General features: G+C 40.7%; 1 protein-coding gene across 2 annotated transcripts in view; it reads left to right on the top strand.

Annotated features, from left to right (window-relative positions):
- Positions 1 to 13,341, top strand: part of ADARB1 (adenosine deaminase RNA specific B1) — a 51,852-nt gene extending 38,511 nt beyond the window's left edge. Inside the window, exons 7-9 of one of the 2 annotated variants that reach the window (XM_075710211.1) lie at positions 2,608 to 2,789; positions 11,642 to 11,834; positions 12,583 to 13,341. In XM_075710211.1, coding sequence (XP_075566326.1) covers positions 2,608 to 2,789; positions 11,642 to 11,834; positions 12,583 to 12,748 — 541 coding nt within the window. In that variant the 3' untranslated portion in view covers positions 12,749 to 13,341. Of the gene's footprint in view, positions 1 to 2,607; positions 2,790 to 11,641; positions 11,835 to 12,571 lie in introns of both variants that reach the window. The other variant, XM_075710210.1, reaches the window with a different exon arrangement.
- The last annotated feature ends 3,650 nt before the right edge of the window (positions 13,342 to 16,991 follow it).

Here is a 16,991-nt window from a genome sequence, read left to right as displayed (position 1 = left end):
GTGCTTGTGAATGGGAAGGACAAAGCAGTTTTTACCATTTCAGGAGGCAATGCCTGTGGCCTTTTGAAAACTGATGTGTGGTGTTGGTGTAGCTTCTTCTCAGATTGTATCTATAAAGGTTGTTTTTAGTGTTCGTGCTAATGGAAGTGAGAAATTACTGTTTGACAGAAGTAAGTACAGTATAAAAAAGGAACAACAAGAAAGTCTCTGTGCAATCCTTTCTTTTGACTCTGTTACAATCTGCAGAACTTCATTTGAGTTTCATGTGTATGTCTGTGTTACTGCCAGTTTCTGATACAAGTATATGTTTCTATAGAAAAGTATATGTTCTTTTATTATAACAATTGAAATTTAAAGCTAGTTTTATAAACCTAAACACCATCCAACTCTGCCTAATCAATGTTAAGAGCTTGAGGCTTTGGTTGTATGAATGATTTCTGCAGCAAGCCAGCTACTCCTAATGCAGTGCTCATGAGCACATACAGTGGTAAACATGATGCAGCACACCCCAGCAAAAAAGCAGGCGTGTGGGAAGTCACAGATTAGCTCTTGTAATACCAGTCCATACAGTTCACCTTGCAGAAGCTTGTTCAGGTGTCCGCACTTGTCCTTTTAATCAAAAGAAGTTGAGCAAGACAAACTTCAGCTTTCATTTTCTGTGCCAGAGAAGGTCACCAAGCGTAGGAGGAAGCACCAAAACACAAGCTCTAGAAATACTTAAGACTGAAGCAAGAAAAAGGGTCTGGCAAAGGTTTTATTTAGGGAGTTAGGGCTTGCCAGAGGAATGCTTTGGCCTTTTTTAAAATGTCCATCTGTCACTCAAGTACTGGTCATGAAAAGTAAAACACGATGTGCCTCACTGACGGAAGCTCGGTTTGTGTGTCTGCAAGTTTCAGATACAACTGTAAGACCCCAGTTTGCAATGCTTAGCCCTGAATTCTTTCCATATGTTTCTTCTATAATATTATCTGTGTCTGTAGCAGCCCATATTCTTCTCTATGCTTGATGTAGGTAATACTGCAAATAACAAGAAAATACTATTTGTGATTCATTTGGCACTTGAAATACCTCTGTGCTTACAAAATTCTAGTCATGGTAGGGTCCTTAGAAAGGCATCTAGGCCCTGGGAAGCAATAATTTTCACTTCATATCTTTACTGTGATGTTTGTCTGCTGATTGCATTTTCAATGTTATACAAAATATGCCTTTATTCAATGTAAAATATGCCTTATTTTTTATTAGCACAGTATTTTACTCATCCATTAGGGCCAGCTTTTTTAATGACAGGTGAGTAAGCTAATGTACATTGCCTCCATTTTCATTCTCTGTAAAGAGAAATTGTTTCCTTGGATTGCAATTCTTGTTTTACCCTTTTTTTTTTAAACATTTTTCAAGTCTTATAGTCAAAATGTGTACTTCAGTTTTTGCAGTAGTGAAGCAGTTGTGGTATATAGTTTCTAGCTTGAAATAATGATGATGTGTACACATGCCATCCCAGCACAAGCTGCAGGAAACACTGCTAGCAACATCTGAGTTCCCTGTTTTCCTAGGGGTACCTAGCAACCTGGTTTAGGATGGGCCTTTGAATAAGGATAACTATTCTATATGAGCACGAGAGCTTCCATTGTGCTCATCTGTTTTATTCAAGCACCAAAAGAAACTTTCCTGCTGCTTGTGTCTGGGTGTTACAGTTGTACTCAAGTATGCTGTTTTGATAATGCCAAGCTCTTTGCAAGTATACCTCAGGGACAAGGACAGTGAAAATACTCTGCAGGAGACTTCGAGTTTTAAAATGTACTTTGTATGACTGTTACATACAGATTGAGAGCCAAAACTTGATCAAATGAACACAGCTACAAATAACCTTCAGAATTTTGCTCCTATGCATGCTATATCCATGCCACCGGACCTGAAGCAGTATAGGTCACAGTGGTGCAGACAGGGATTTATGGTTGGAGTGTACGAAGCAGCTAAAGTGAGCAAAGAGTATATGCACTCTTTGTGTATTTTCAGGTTTCAGATTCAGTTTTCTCCATGTCCGTGGATATTGCAAGCAACTACGAATGTCCTTTCTGGCAGCAGGATGTGGACAGTTTGGCTAGGGTGTCAAGGACAAGTTTTCCCTTATGGTGATGAGGTGTTGAGGTCTTACAGACACAATCCTTCTTGCATTCTGGGAAGGATGGTTTGCCCACTGCCAGGTGTCTTTTGGAGGCATCAGCTACTGTTTCTGACTGAGGATCTCACAGTTTGGCTTTCTCCGATTGAATGATTCTGTCCATCTGGCATTAGGGTGCTGAAAAATGCATCACCAGACATGTTAGTGGGGAAGTAAAGTTATGGAGTCTGCTCCTGAAGTGGATGCTGACAGTAGACCTCTTGCTATAGGTCACCTTGCTCAGGATTTCATTGAGCATCCCATAAGCTGATCTCTGAAATTCTGGCAGGTGTCACAGCTGTGCTACCATAGTCGTGTACTGGTCAAGAGGAAGGGTTTAAAGTCTGGTCCATTGTGATTGACTGCTATTATGTCTGGCAGATATTACTTGTTCCATTAAAAAGAAAGTGTTTTTTTGTTTTTTTGTTTTGTTTTTCCCTCCCTCTTAGGTGGAACGTATTGGGTATTCAAGGAGCCTTACTTAGCCTCTTTGTGGAGCCAATTTACTTCTCTAGCATCATCTTGGGGAGTTTATATCATGGGGATCATCTATCCAGAGCCGTATACCAGAGGATAGCAGAGATAGAAGATCTACCACCTCTTTATACACTCAACAGACCTTTACTTAGTGGCAAGTATCTAATGGAGAAGGCTGTGCCGGTAACTAAGTCTGTTCTAGTAGCAATGTCATTTTGCAGTTCTCAAAACCTTGCAAATTACGTACTGTGAGTAAACTGCTTTCTGGTTACAACAGAGAAGTTATGGTCTAAACCTAATATAGATACTCGGTCCGAAATACCATAGCAAGGACCCTTTGTGAGTTAAAAGGTGGAAAGAACTGGGGTATGAACCTTTGGATGCGGTTTCACATAATCGCTGCGTGGAGCATGCCCTAGCAATATGTGAGGCAAGTTGAAGGCCCTGGCTTAGTGAAACTTCTTCCCACCATGAAATAGTGTGTTAGCTCTCACAGTCACTTCTCTTGCCATTGCAGATATTTGTTGAACAGCCTCATCATTAATCAGTATGCCAAGATAGACACATTTGGTTCACAATTTCTAGATCAATAACCAACTAAAAATGGATGGAGAGAACACCTCAGCTGCCATTGGTTGTATTTTCTTCTTGGCATCAATCTCTGTTGGACGCAGCATTGGCTTTAATTAGCATGGCACCCAACTAGTTTGCATGACCCAATAATCACAATATTTTAATTTCCACTTTGTAGGTTAATGCACAAATGCTGCATTCAGAGCCCAGTGGCACAGTCTTTGGGAATATTTTTGATAGAGTATTAAATATATCTGACGGACAGCAATATGGCAAGCCCCAGCCAGTGTAGTTAGCACTTGTCTTTTGCAGGTGCTGTTGAATATTTAAGTACCTTTCTTTGGCTTTGTGCTGATCCTAGGCTCTAGTGGAGCTAAGAGGAATGGCAGTGTTTGAATTAACAGGTTGTAATTTCTAACTGAGCCATAACTTTCAAAGGAAAGTTCTGAAGTGTCTTACATTCTAAAACTGCTAGTTATAGTAATGCTGTGAAAGCTTTAAAACTGAAATCTCTTGTTCTCCCTCTCATTGTGTGCATTGCTTTGTTCTGTAGAGCTTGGCTTTTGGCATGCATCTGTTTATTTTCCAGGGAAAAAAAAGCTTGGTATTTTAAAGCATGTTTAAAGTTTTACATGAATTTCTAAAATAGATTTAGGGAGGGACTGCAGAAAAGAGCATATTGAACAACAGCATTTTTTTAGATAAGAAAGGTAATTAATAAAGATTCCCTGAACTAGGATGTATTAAAATGTTAAGTAACGTATTTGTCCTTATATTAGCAAGTAAGTAACAGTTACAACACTCACAGTACCAAGTATTAAATTGTTGTATGGGCATAGTAGCTGATGTATGGACTGTTTCTGCCTGATTTGGGGGAATTTTTATTTTTATGTTTATTTTGGGGGAATTCTTCAAGACAGCAGGTTTGGGGTGGGGTGGGAGGAGTTTTTGTTATCCCTTGTCTTCTTAAAAATCATCTTTCTGAAATATTATTGTCATCTGTTTGCCATGAAATAGCACCATCTGTTTCAACAGTTCAGTTGGGACTTGCTGAGCACTAGAGAGAGTTGAGAACTGTTCTCAGCTGTTGAGTTTTCATGAAAATACACATCTCAAAAATATACAGGAAGCTGGTTTGGAAGGCTGGGCAGAGAATTGTATTCATGGATTTTCTCCTACTGGTTCAGTCTTGAAAGCTAGTCTTCTGACCCATGCTGTTGGATTCATCTGGGGCATTTGTGTAGCTACCCATCTGCTCTTTGATTCACACATTTTACCATGTATTCTTACCTGGAATAGGCACTGCAGAAATACCTGTCCCCAATTCTATGTTCCTCCTGGTACCACACACACAACTGTGTGATCATGACTCATTTCTACCAGAGGGATGAACTAAAAGAGAAATGGCTGTCTTTCCCCACTGTCTCACCTGTTTAGCTGAGAAAGTACTGTAAAAACTGGGTTTTTTTGACTCATACAAGTTTTATGTCTGTAGGGACATGTCTGCATGTCTGCATTAAGTCAAAGTCAGACTGAGTTATTGTTATCTGCTGCTAAAAATTGTCTTTTCATCATCTTTCTTTCCTCATAGGAGATTTTCTACTTACACCTCCTTTTGTCAGCAAGTTAAATGTGAACATGCATATCAGAGTAGCTGGTTTTCAGCTACGGGATGCAGGAAACCCATATGTTGGTAGAAAACTCCCTCCCCATGCTGACTCTTGGAAACCTTGGTTGCAGGACCCAGCCTTTCGGGATGCCTTTAGCACTGCAGCACTGAGGGCACCTGAGTTGTCACTGAGAATTGTCCAGCTCACTTGAAGAGAAGACAGGTTCAAATCTTGTGAATTTCTAGAATTATCTGAAAAGGAATCGATTTCTCAATCAAATAGAATGAGGATGATTGTATAAATCGGCCAATAACAAAGTGCCAGTCTGCAGGTTAATGTGCACAGACTTTTTGGAGCCATTGTGGGAAGTGGGCATGAAGGAGTTGCACTTCATGGTGGAAGCAGGTTGGCAGAGCTCAGCAATCCTCTGATCAGCCCTTGAATCAGCCCTTGAAAATCCTAGGGAGCACAAGTCATCAAATAGAAGAGCCTTTTACGTATAAAAGGCAAGCTCTTTGTCACTGGAGGCAACTAGTGTGAACCAAATTTCATCAGGTGTCTGTCCTTATTGTTCCTGTTGCTGGTAGGTGTGCCTCAGATGCCTGAGGTCCTGGGCTAATGGCATTCGCTGGGACTGTGACCACAAAACAGATGGCAGGCTGGGCCCCAACGTGCTCTCCTGTCCACGGCAACTACTCAGCCAAACCCCAAACCCTGCAGTAGTGTTTGGTTTTGTGATCAATGCCTTTTTTTTTTATCTGTGATTATAGTATTAATACATGCGTAGTTTTCCCTGTTTTGATGTCTGGTCAGTTGATAGTTTCTTACGCTTTAGTTTCTCTAGAGCTTCCCGTCTTTTCCTAGAGTATTGTCAGAAATTATGTTGCTGGCGGTTTTGACCTGTTCCTTGTGGAGCTGCTGACAGGTATTTCCTATTTCAGTTCTTGGCTGAAACATCCTGGAGCAGTGTCACATCTGCTGGTTATCTTGTGACCAGCATAAGAACTGTCTTAGGTAAGACCAAGATCTTAAGGTATGATCCATCTGGCTCAGTACTCTTTTCCACAGGCAGTTAGGCAGTGAAAAGCAAAAGGAAATAGTAAGCCTCTGGAGATACCTCCTGAGAATCACAGCAGTAATCTGCGGATCAGGGACATCCAGAGACAGGTATTGAGAATCTTTGTGTCTAGAAGTCCTTAATGGATCTTTCATTTATGAACTCCTGGTTTTCTTTTTTGATCTCGTTTAAACTTTTTACCATCTGCATTTTTACCCTCTGCAGCAGTAAGGAGGGCTGTAGGACCTGTAAAGATCTGTGCAATGGAATTCTTCTCTGCTAATTTAATTAGATGCTCCTCAGTGCTCTGTATGATACAGGCTATAAGCAGTTGTTGTGGCGCTTCTGTCATGGCGTGCAGTTTTTTACACCTCTCTAATATTCCTGCATAAGTCCTATTTTTTGCAAGCTGGAAAGTCTTAGTCTGCTTTGTTGTTCCTTGCATGGAGACCCTTCCATGTAAGGATCATCTCTTCCATCCTACAACTGCGTTTTTGAGCTAGTAAGACCAGATCAGCACCTGCTACTCAAGATAAAGCAGCAGTACTGATTTATATGGTGGCATCATGATATTTTGTTCAGTTTCGTGATCCTTCAGTAATAATTCCTAACATTCACTTTGCTTCCTTTGATTACTGTTGATCATTGACCTGACCTAGAACTCAATCTGGCCACTGTTGTAAGAGAAGAGGAGGCTGAGGGGAGACCTTATTGCTCTCTACAACTACCTGAAAGGAGGTTGTAGTGAGGTGAGTGTTGGTCTCTTCTCCCATGTAGGTAGTGATAAGACAAGAGGAAATGGGCTCAAGCTGTGCCAGGGGAGGTTTAGATTGGATATTAGGAAAAATTTATTCACGGAAAGGGTAGTCAAGCTTTGGAACAGGCTGCCCAGAGAGGTGGTGGAGTCACCATCCCTGGAAGCGTTCAAAAAACAGGTAGATGTGGCACTTTGTGACATGGTTTAGTAGGCATGGTGGTGTTCGGTTGATGATTGGACTGATGATCTTAGAGATCCTTTCCAATCTTAATAATTCCTAGTTTTTTTACTTTACTATTCATTATAAATAATCCAGCCACCAAGCCAGGAAACATGAAATTGCTACTCTACCCTTCATTGGTTTAGTGGTGGACTTGGTAATGTTAGGTTAATGGTTGGACTGGATGATCTTAAAGGTCTTTTCCAACCTAAACGATTCAATGATTCTATGATTCTATGACCTTTTGGTAGAACTGAATATTAGAAACTAAAATCTCATTCCTGAGTGCTAATATCCAGCTTCAAGTCCAGCAGTCCTTATGTAAAATTGATTGGTTTTTTCCTCATGTATTACCTAATATTTATCTGTGAGGAATTTCATCTGCCTTTTCATTGCCCAGTCTCCCAACATTGTGAGATTTTTTTCCTCCTACTCTTTGCAATTGCTTCTCTTATTTACCTTCTTAAATAATTTAGTATCATCACCAATCTTATTCACCTTATTTTTTCCACACACACACACTTTCCAGGTCTGCACAGAGCTTGAGGGTCTCCAGCTGTGTTGGCTCTTCCCAAGGAGACCATCTTCATCCAGGTGTCCATTAAGTCTGTTTTTAAGGTAGACATCGAACATACAGGCCTTCTACTCCCTGGGCTCTCTAAGAATTAGTGTCACACTAGCCACCTCCAGTCTTCAGTTACTAAGGCAGGTGCTTGCTGAGTCTTTCCCAATATTGTTGTATTTACATCTGTGCCCAGTAGGGCAGTATCATAGTTCTTGCAGCCTTCCTGGTGCAGATGTCATGTTTATTGACTGGTAGTTCCCTGGCACACCTCTAAACTCCTTAAAAATTGGAGTCGCATTGGCCACCTTTCATCTTCGAGAACTTGTGTGGTTTGTGGTGAGAGGTTATGTATCATGACTGCTGTTCCTGCTGCCTTGTCTTTAGTTTCCTTGAATATGGTTGAATACTGTCTGGGTGCTGTAACCGGTGTTTGCTTACTTCATACGCATATCCTAGAACTATTTTTACTGGCATCTCAATTTGAGATAGCTTGTCTGGCACATTGCCTGTGAAGAGGGGCTCCGGCCTGGGAACCCACCCACCCTTTCTGCAAAACATTCATTTGTTTTTTGTACACAAGACTTCAACCACCACAGCAAGAGTGGTTATTATAAATGTTCATGCCTCAGTACTCCTCTGACTGCTGTCTACATTTGCCTTTGTTTTTTTTTTAAACAAAAATAAATCTTTCAGCAGAACCTTTGGTGATTTTTTTGGCTGTTTCCTTGGTACTTTTTCCTCCTGTTCACATTGGTGTTTTTCAGCTCTCTAGCTCCTCTTTAATGAAGCTTTTTTGAGCTCCATCCTCAAAGAACTGTCAAGCTTTATTATTTATATAAGCACTGGCACAAAGAGCTGTGACCTTTGCTTTTGCTTGTTATACTCCATTATAATAATATTCAACAATAAGTTCTGAGCAACGTTCTCCAAATAGCTTAGTTATATCAGTTTTCAAAGGAGAATAAAATATTTTACTTTCTATCTTAGCTTTCTCTCCCATTATTAGTTTCAGCTTATTGTGCTATGTTTATGTCTAGATTTGGAGGGGGAAGATATGATCCGCCTAAAGTGTTATCAGATGCTTTGCTTTTGAGATGACCTTTATTCCCTGTCTGTGCTACCTGTGATCCACCTTCATGGAGTCCTTTCCCATCTCTCCAGGGTTTGTTCAGATAATTAAGCAGCTAAACAGGGTGTTGTTATTTAAGTCTGTTTGAAATTCTGAGTCTCTATTTTATTTATTTAATTCATCAAAATAACCTAAGGAATGCAATTGTATAATTGCCATGGAAATGTAGTCATACTGGATGTTCAGCTTCCTCATCTTTATTTGATTTGCTTGTGCAGGTGCTTGTGATAGCACTGGTGGCTGAGTAGCTGATAGGGCAGAAGCAGGCTCAAGGAGCAAATGGTGTTTTGCAGTACTTGGTGAGCTATATCTGATTGCGGTACTTGTTCAGTAGTGTATGGAATGAAAGCAAAGGTAATAGTATATGTATATCATTAAATTGAAGAAAAAGTATGACTGACCTGCTCGTCATGTGGTGGCAATTTCTTAGCCCTCTTCCTTGGTAGTTTTTGGTAAAACCAATTTTTGATTAAGAGGTTTGTCAGCATGGGTCTGTTTCACATAAGCTTCACCAAAGCAGCCTGAATGTATATGCTTTTGGAGACTGAGACTTGAGATATGTTTTGTGCACTCCCAAAATTTACGATTTATTAGGTGTTTAGGTGCAAGCATCATGTTGTGTGACTTGTGGAGTGGCAGTGTTTGCTCTGCAGCATTTGGACTTCAGTGGCACAGGACATGCACAGGCATGGTGCATTATCAGCTCCAGTTTTCAGGAGGCGTGATGCGCATGTTCATTGCAACTGCTCAGGAGGACCACAGAAGTTGTGATGAGGACTTTTCAACTCTCGTCATAAAGCCCTGTTCTTGCCGCGTTTTCCCTGAGTATTGCTTGCGTGATATTCTTGATGGTACCTACTGAGCAGAGACTGCTGTCTGCCCGCCCAGGTTGGTCAGTGTGTGGATCCCACTTCCCTGCTCTACGATTTATAGATTGGTGGATGTAGAACTGTGGCATCCTGCTGTATTTCAGCTCCTGGATGCATCTCTCCTAAAAGAAATCAGAAAAGAGCTCTTCAGGAAACTTTTGCTCCGATTCTCAATTTTTTCAGCTTGTATTTCAAGAAAATGGGGAATAGTATGTTTATTATTTACTCATTCACTTAATTACTGGTTATTAGTCATAGTGACCATATGGACATAAACCAAGCATAAAAATACAACAGCTTCAGGAAGTTCAATATGATTGATATTTCACAATGTTTGTTTATTTAATAAATGAGGAATTGATTACAGTAAGCAAACTGAATTTCGCTGTGTTGTTCAGACCTTGTAGGTCTCACACACTCTCAGTGCTGGGCCCAGAGGTGCCGTGAGACCCGGGCTAAGTCTTGCGCTTGGGTGCCTGAGGTTGGCTTAACTTTGTTTATTAGATTGCGTTTCAAATATCAGCAAGAAATGCATCCTGCTGCAATACTTATGTTGAATTTATACAAATCCACTAGATTTTATAAAGTGTAGGACCTAGCATAACCTTGGAGTAGATTTGAAATAGGCTCTCAGTGAGAGTTGCATTAGAGTAAAAAATGGGATCTTTACTTATTAGAAAGAAAAAAATCCCTTGTTCTCTCCTGGCGAGACAGCTGAGACATCTTAAAGGTAGTTTTGCCACCCCTATAATGTCTGCAGGATCAAAAGCAATGCGCTCCTTAGCTTTTCTATAGCACGCACAACCCAAACTTGTGGCCATGGCCGCTGCTTGCAAGCACCAAGTGCTGTCTCACTGCTTGTGCGGGAGAGGAGTTGCATGTGCATGACAGCAGCTGCCTTGATCTTTGAGCACAGTACTGTGGTCATTATATACAGTGCATCTCTGCAGCATTGGGGTGCTGCGGGGGAATAAATCCTGCCCTGGGCAGGCAGCTGGCCTTGCTTCGTGCTTGGGTTAGACTTCTGGTGGCTTTGCTTTTCCGTTAGTAGAGATGAAGCTGTATTTGAGAGGTGTCGCACAATTTAACATCCGAGCAAAATGATCTGCGTCCTTTCTTGAGTCCTGTGTTTTGCCATTTCTGGGCACTGTAAGTAGCAATGGGCATGTAAAGTGGGGAGGCAGCTGAAGCACAGCCAGATTTTTGCTGAAAGACTGAAATGTCTGCTAGTTTTGGCTTTCTGTGGAGGATGCTCATGATGGGGCTCACTTTGTCTAATTCAGATGCCCACAGCGTCAGTGCCATTGCCTGTACTAGTCACACTGTGTCCCAGCGTAGTCCGTAAGAAGGAGGAAATAGATTGATAGCTTTTAATGAAATGCGCTCGACAGCTACTGAAATGTAGGCACCTTCATGCCTTGGTTTGCAAGGCATCCTGCAGTCTCATACCACTGCTCCGACCTAACTGCATTTTTATGAGGGAAGGTGAAAAAGCACATTGTAAGCACTTCTAAATAAGCACGACCTCTCTGAACAAGACTGCAGTCCATAGTTGTTAGCTGAATTGTAACTGTGTGTTGAAACATGACCAGGGTTCATAGTTTCACACCCGTTTTGAAATGAGATAAGCAACATGCAGCTGAATGTTTACAACAGCAGAGTGAAAGGGAATTGATTGGAGAGTTATAAATGTCAAAACCTCACAGTATCTGCTCTTTCCTACACTCAGCTTGTCCCGCTACTGAGCGGGATCTGAGACCAATGGTTTCCTGTGCAGGAGCAGAGCAGCTTTTTTTCTGCTTCATAATTATTTGCAGGTTAATAATTAGTTCATTGGTTTGCCCTATGAGCAAGACCAGATCTTCCTGAGATGGAGGTGGCAAGGTTCTCATGTTACTGTCCGCATGGACCCTTGCCACAGACCTCTCTGCAATCCCCTCTGCTGAGGAGGCTGGTTTCTCACAGCTCCAGCGATGCACGTTTTGCCCTGCTAGGAAGGACAGAAGGATAGAGCACTTTAGCCAGGATGAGAATGAGATGTGCATGTCAATATCTCCGCAAGTCGGTTAAAAATCTGCAGGAGAATGTCCTTGGAATAAAAGATCCACTTGTAAGACTGCTTAGCGATGTGATCTCAGTAGCTCTGCTGTATTGCTTACTCCCCAGTAAAAACAAAAATCAAGAGTTAGTGTTTACTATTGTCATTAAACATTGCTTTTCTTTCAGGTATTAGCAATGCAGAAGCCCGTCAACCAGGGAAGGCACCAAACTTCAGCGTGAACTGGACAGTAGGAGATACTGGTCTTGAAGTTATTAATGCTACAACCGGCAAAGATGAAATGGGTCGTGCATCTCGCCTTTGTAAGCATGCTTTTTACAGCCGCTGGATGCGTATTCATTCAAAGGTATATCTTCCATAGTGCTAGATTTTCCACTTCTTCTTAATTCTTAATTAAATATTTGTGCGTGCTGCTTTCTGTATTCAGAAGGCGCTTTCTGAGCCTCTTGTAAGTTGAGCCTGATTTTAGCTACTGCTCCATGTAGTAATGGAAAACAATAATGCATTTGTTTAGCTTATTTTTTAATTTGATGATGAAAGGTCCAAAACATGTGCAAGGATCTAATAATCCTTGGTTTATAGCTAAGTAAACAAAGAGTGGTATCTCCTTTGAGCTTGCCTTCTCATTTTAATTTATTTGGAAGGATAATCCCAGTTTCACTGCAATTGAACTTACTGAGGTTTTGCTTAGTCCTCTCTTAGAAAAAAAAACTTCAAGAAAGTATCTGTTTTTCAGTGCTTTTTAGTGTCTAGATTTCTTCCACCAAAGGAAGGTGATAATCTAGAGAAAGCAAAAGGCAGGCTAGCTGGGGTGAGAGTAGTCCAAAGAGTGCATCTGCTGTGGCATGGCGTGGCTTGGTGCTGCAGAAGGGCTTGCTTTGCAGGAGGCAAACGTTGCAGTTGGGTGTGGTGAAGCTGGGTACAGAGCCATGATGGCTGGAAGGAGCCAGTGTACTTGTCTGCCTTTGCCTGAACAATTGGTTTAGTAGTTCATTACCTTGTTTTAATAATAGTTGTTTTAATAACTCAGTCACTCACAAATTGTTTGGCTTAGTAGTTTCTTGTCTCTCTTCTTTTCTTGTCTTCAATCCACACAGCTTTCCTCCAGCTTGCGCTCAAAGATCCTCAAGCCAAACCTGTACCATGAAACCAAGCAAGGAGCCACTGAGTATCAAACTGCCAAAGAGTGTTTGTTTAAAGCATTCCTGAAGGCAGGACTTGGAGCCTGGGTGGAGAAACCCATAGAACAGGATCAGTTTTCTCTCACGGTCTGATTCACAGACGGCACATCACTTTGGAAAGGGGGTTGTTCTGGAAATTCCTAGTGTCCAGCTTTGCTTTCTGGCATCTTTCTGTTTAGAGTTGGGTTTTTTCCTTTGTTTTTTTTGAAACTTCATAGTAACTGTTTCTGTTTTGCCCAAGTATTGAAACTCAATGATGATCTGACACACAATTGTATATTTTGTTATGGGAAAGTAATTTCTAGTGTGTTTCTAGAAATACTTTTACTATAGAAAACTTGCAGTAAGGCTGTCCTTACAGTATACAATGACTCATTTTTTCTGGGTTAAAATTATTTCTTTTTTTAATTCAGTGTCATCAAGTGCATGAAGAAATGACAAGTTTCTCTAGGTTTTACACCACACTTTTAGAAAGTAGCTTAATTTTTTTAAAAGAAAATAGGTGATGAAGCTGATTCTACTCCTCTGTTAACTTGTTTTTGAACTGCAGATATTTCTAGCATATAGACCACTGAGCCAGAATGGAGTCTGGACAGCTAGTTTTTCCCCACTTCCTTGCTCTTTAAAACCAGCTGCTGAAAATTTCATGTCTTTGATGTATGTATTTATTAGTCTGTGACCCAGTTTTTAACATGCAGCTTTTTATTCTGTTTTTAAAAATACATTTACCTCCCATTTACACACATTGTGAAGTCTTCATTTTTTTTACCATTGTAAACTGGAAACAGCAAAAAAATTATTTGTAACTTAAGAAGTTTAGTCTATAACGTGCAGAAACCTGCTTAGAAGTAGGTGATTTGTATATCCCAGGAACTCATCAGAATACAATCATAATTGTAACAGTAATATGACAACTTAAAAAAAATTGTCATTTTAATGGATAATGATTGATGAATTGAGATGAATGATTTTTCATTGAGATGAATGGTTTTTTTAAGCCTGAGTTGCCAAAAACAGTCACTTGCTGGGTATTGATTGCTCTCCTTGAAGAAATGAAAAGCTCTTATACAGTCAAGAAGTTGATAAAACTTCTTCCCTGTGAGTTTTATCTGCTTTCACCCAAGTTGTTGTGTCTCTGAGATTTCATTGCCTTTTAGCTTTACCTGTGTGATGGTCTTCACGAAGCTAATTAGGTAAGTTGCTCTCAAATGTGCTTTCATTTGCTTTGATGATTACTTAGAAAGGTGTTTTTCTGAAAGGTGTAGACACTTTGCTGTATGTAAAAATGTAAGATAGAAGGGAAATATTGTGAGATCAGTTTGATTAACTGGTGTATAGAAGGCATTTTTAAAAACACTTTTTAGTATGTGACATTTAGGAGTGATGAGACAATGTCCGGTATCACTTTTTTGCTCACACAGCCTGTGTGCAAACACATCCCTTGGCTCATGCCCATCCAGGTATCACCTGTGCTTTCTGAAGAGCATCTCCGTGTTCCTTTTGCAAACAATGAACGTGATGCTTCGTGACATGGGAGTTCGCCCGACAAAAACAAATTGGTGCACCACCATTCCAGCTGTTGGTTCCTGTCCCTCTGCTCCACCACCCCTTGCCTGTGCTGCATGGGACATCAGATCAGTGGGCTGGTCTGTGCTTTGAAGTCAAGTCAGCTGTTACTTTTAGACCCACATTGGGTCAGAGATCCAGTTTAGAGTTGTGCCGACGCGTCTGTAGAGGCAGTGGAGTGGAGCGTGGGTCCATTCAGCCAGCTTCACGGCCAAAGCCTGTGTATCATGAAGCTGTAACTGGAGTTACTGTATCTCAGCCTCTGCATCTCTGGAGGGTTAGCAAATAGTTGGGGTGTTGGAGACTTTGATGAAAAACCACTTCTGGCCAGTCATGAATGCCAAGGAGATGTGCTGCTTCGTTATTGCTCAAGGAGGAACCTGTTTTCAACTTCAAAAAATTATCAAGCCTAAAAATCACTTGTACGTTAGTTGAAGCCTCTGGGTTAGTGTCTAGTGAGTAATGCATTGAGGTGCAAACAATGCATTTTTGGCATTATTATGGATAATAGCAAGCACTGCTGTGCGAAAGCGAGCAATTCTGTGGCCTAGTGATCCCCTCAGGAAAGACTGTGATGCTTCCAGAGGTTACTGCCTTTTCCAGATGCCAGAGGAAGAAATGTTGCAAGCTGCAATAGACAGGCTGTGTTAAATCGGCTTTGTTGGCATCTTAAGCCATCCTTTCTGCTTCTCATTAAAACCAAGGGTGCTCCCATGGTCTCTGCCAGCCCGACAAGGCTTTTGCAGTCATCATCTGACTGAGGCTTAGACTGACCTATTGTAAAACTAGAAGGAATTTAATTGTATGTGGTCAGATTTTGCAAGCACATGGGCATCTGCCTTTGAGATCAACCTTGTCTCATTCACGGTGCAGAAGTTCTGTGGCTGTAGTTTAATATGTGCATATGTTTCTGCAGGATCGAGGGGAAGCTGGTCACACCGTGTGCATTTTCTTGAGATCATTACTGCTATTAGATGAAATGCACATTTTTAAGGGGCTCAGTCTATTGATAAATGAAGTCTGTTGATAATTTCCAGCAAATTATTTTTACCCATCTTTCTGAAGTGCTCATTCAAAAGTTGGTGTCTCTCTGGATTTTTTTTTGATGACTAGGGAAGTATTAGCTCAAACTATTTTTTTTATGAAGTCACAAATATGAGCAATATATTTAAGTATTATTATAGACATAGTTTTTTAAGCTGTTCAAATGAATGATTAAAATTAAACTGTAAAGGAAATATGTTCCATGCCAAAACCTTTTGACGAAGGAATGGTGTCAGGTTATTTATGAGGAACGAGTTCTCTTGTTTATAATACCAGGATTTTAAAAAGTAAGAAGTTTTCCAGGGTTGTATGCAATCCATATCTGTCTTCTGGGAGTCAATAAAATACTGCTTGGCTTCCTTGTTCCTTGTTTGTTCCTTTTTGTGCAGTTAATATATGGAAAGAAGTTGGGAGGCAGAGTTGTGATTGCTGATGCTCCCATATTCCTAACAAATCACCGTCACTGAGCAAGAATGGATAGCAATGTATATAATTTCAAGCAACAGCAAAAGATAAGACAGCTCAGCTTGCAGCAGCTGCCAAATTTTGTGGCTGACCTTTCTGTTGGGAGCTGTGAGTCTCTCCAGTGGGTTGGGAGGCTGAGCAGTCTTGTCTGAAAAGCCTGGGTTGGGTGGATGGGTTCTGGCCTGCACAGGGACTTGCAGTGCTGCTCTGGGAGCTGCTTTGGTTCTTTTAATTATTTTTTTTCTTATTTTTGATTGGATATGAGTGTTTGTCTCAGGATCTTCAAAGGACTTAAAGAGTAACAACTTCAGTGTTGATGAATACTTGAAATCTAATTTAAGGTGTTTTTCTCCAGATGACAGTCTAGCTATAATAACGTTTGTAGGTTAGTAAAATAGGTAATTTTAAATATAGATGTTTGAAACGTATATGTTCTGCAGGTTTGTTTTAAGAAAATTTGGGCCTAAAGGTTAACACTTGAAATATCAGTTATGGCTGTACTCAGGACCTAGTAATAACTATAGATTATCTCTTACTGCTTGTGTGTGAAGTGTATTGTGTGTAGGAGCCTGTTAGCAACTGTTCTTCCCCAACAGCATGGATGTCCAGGTAGCTCTCACACTCATGGCCCCAGCTCACTCTCATGTAGCTAGTGATGGTAATTGTGACTCTGCGTACTTAGGAACGTACAGCAATGGGGTCTCTGTACAGTTGGCAATTTTGATCTTCTCCTGATCTTAGAGAAATCTTTTCATCACTGGTTACTGCATAGGAAACTCAGGAGTAGAAGATTTTTGTGTGCTGTTACTCTGTACATCCTCTAAATCTAAAATAACTTGCAGCTGAAAGTCTAAGGATCTCGGAGCTGGTGTTGCATTTCATCAGCCCGGTTCTGTGATGTCTAAGAGTGCTGCTGACCCAAGGGAAAAGAATAAATCTCATCCTGCTCTCTCAGTGAAGATATGCATGAAATAAAGCTGTTGTTTAAGAGTGCTTGGTGGCATGATGCAGAGCGTGCATCTCATGGAAGAGTAGTGCTGCCTTTTGAAACCAAGCTGCCTTTTTAAAAAATAACCAACCAGGAATTGAGAATCAATTCTAAGAATTGCTCGGTCATGGTCACCACATAATTGAGACTTTTTTTTTTTTTAAAATATCAATGGTTTTCTGAATAGCAAAGATTATTATTGCCATTCCTTAAATTAGGCTTTAATGCTTGGGAAGATCACACTTGCAGAGAAGCTGCGCTTTGAATTCTTTG

Source organism: Pelecanus crispus, chromosome 5, assembly GCF_030463565.1.
Source record: "Pelecanus crispus isolate bPelCri1 chromosome 5, bPelCri1.pri, whole genome shotgun sequence".
Taxonomy (NCBI): domain Eukaryota; kingdom Metazoa; phylum Chordata; class Aves; order Pelecaniformes; family Pelecanidae; genus Pelecanus; species Pelecanus crispus.
The sequence above is the reverse complement of the archived record's forward strand: the minus strand, read 5'-3'. Positions and strand labels throughout refer to the sequence as shown.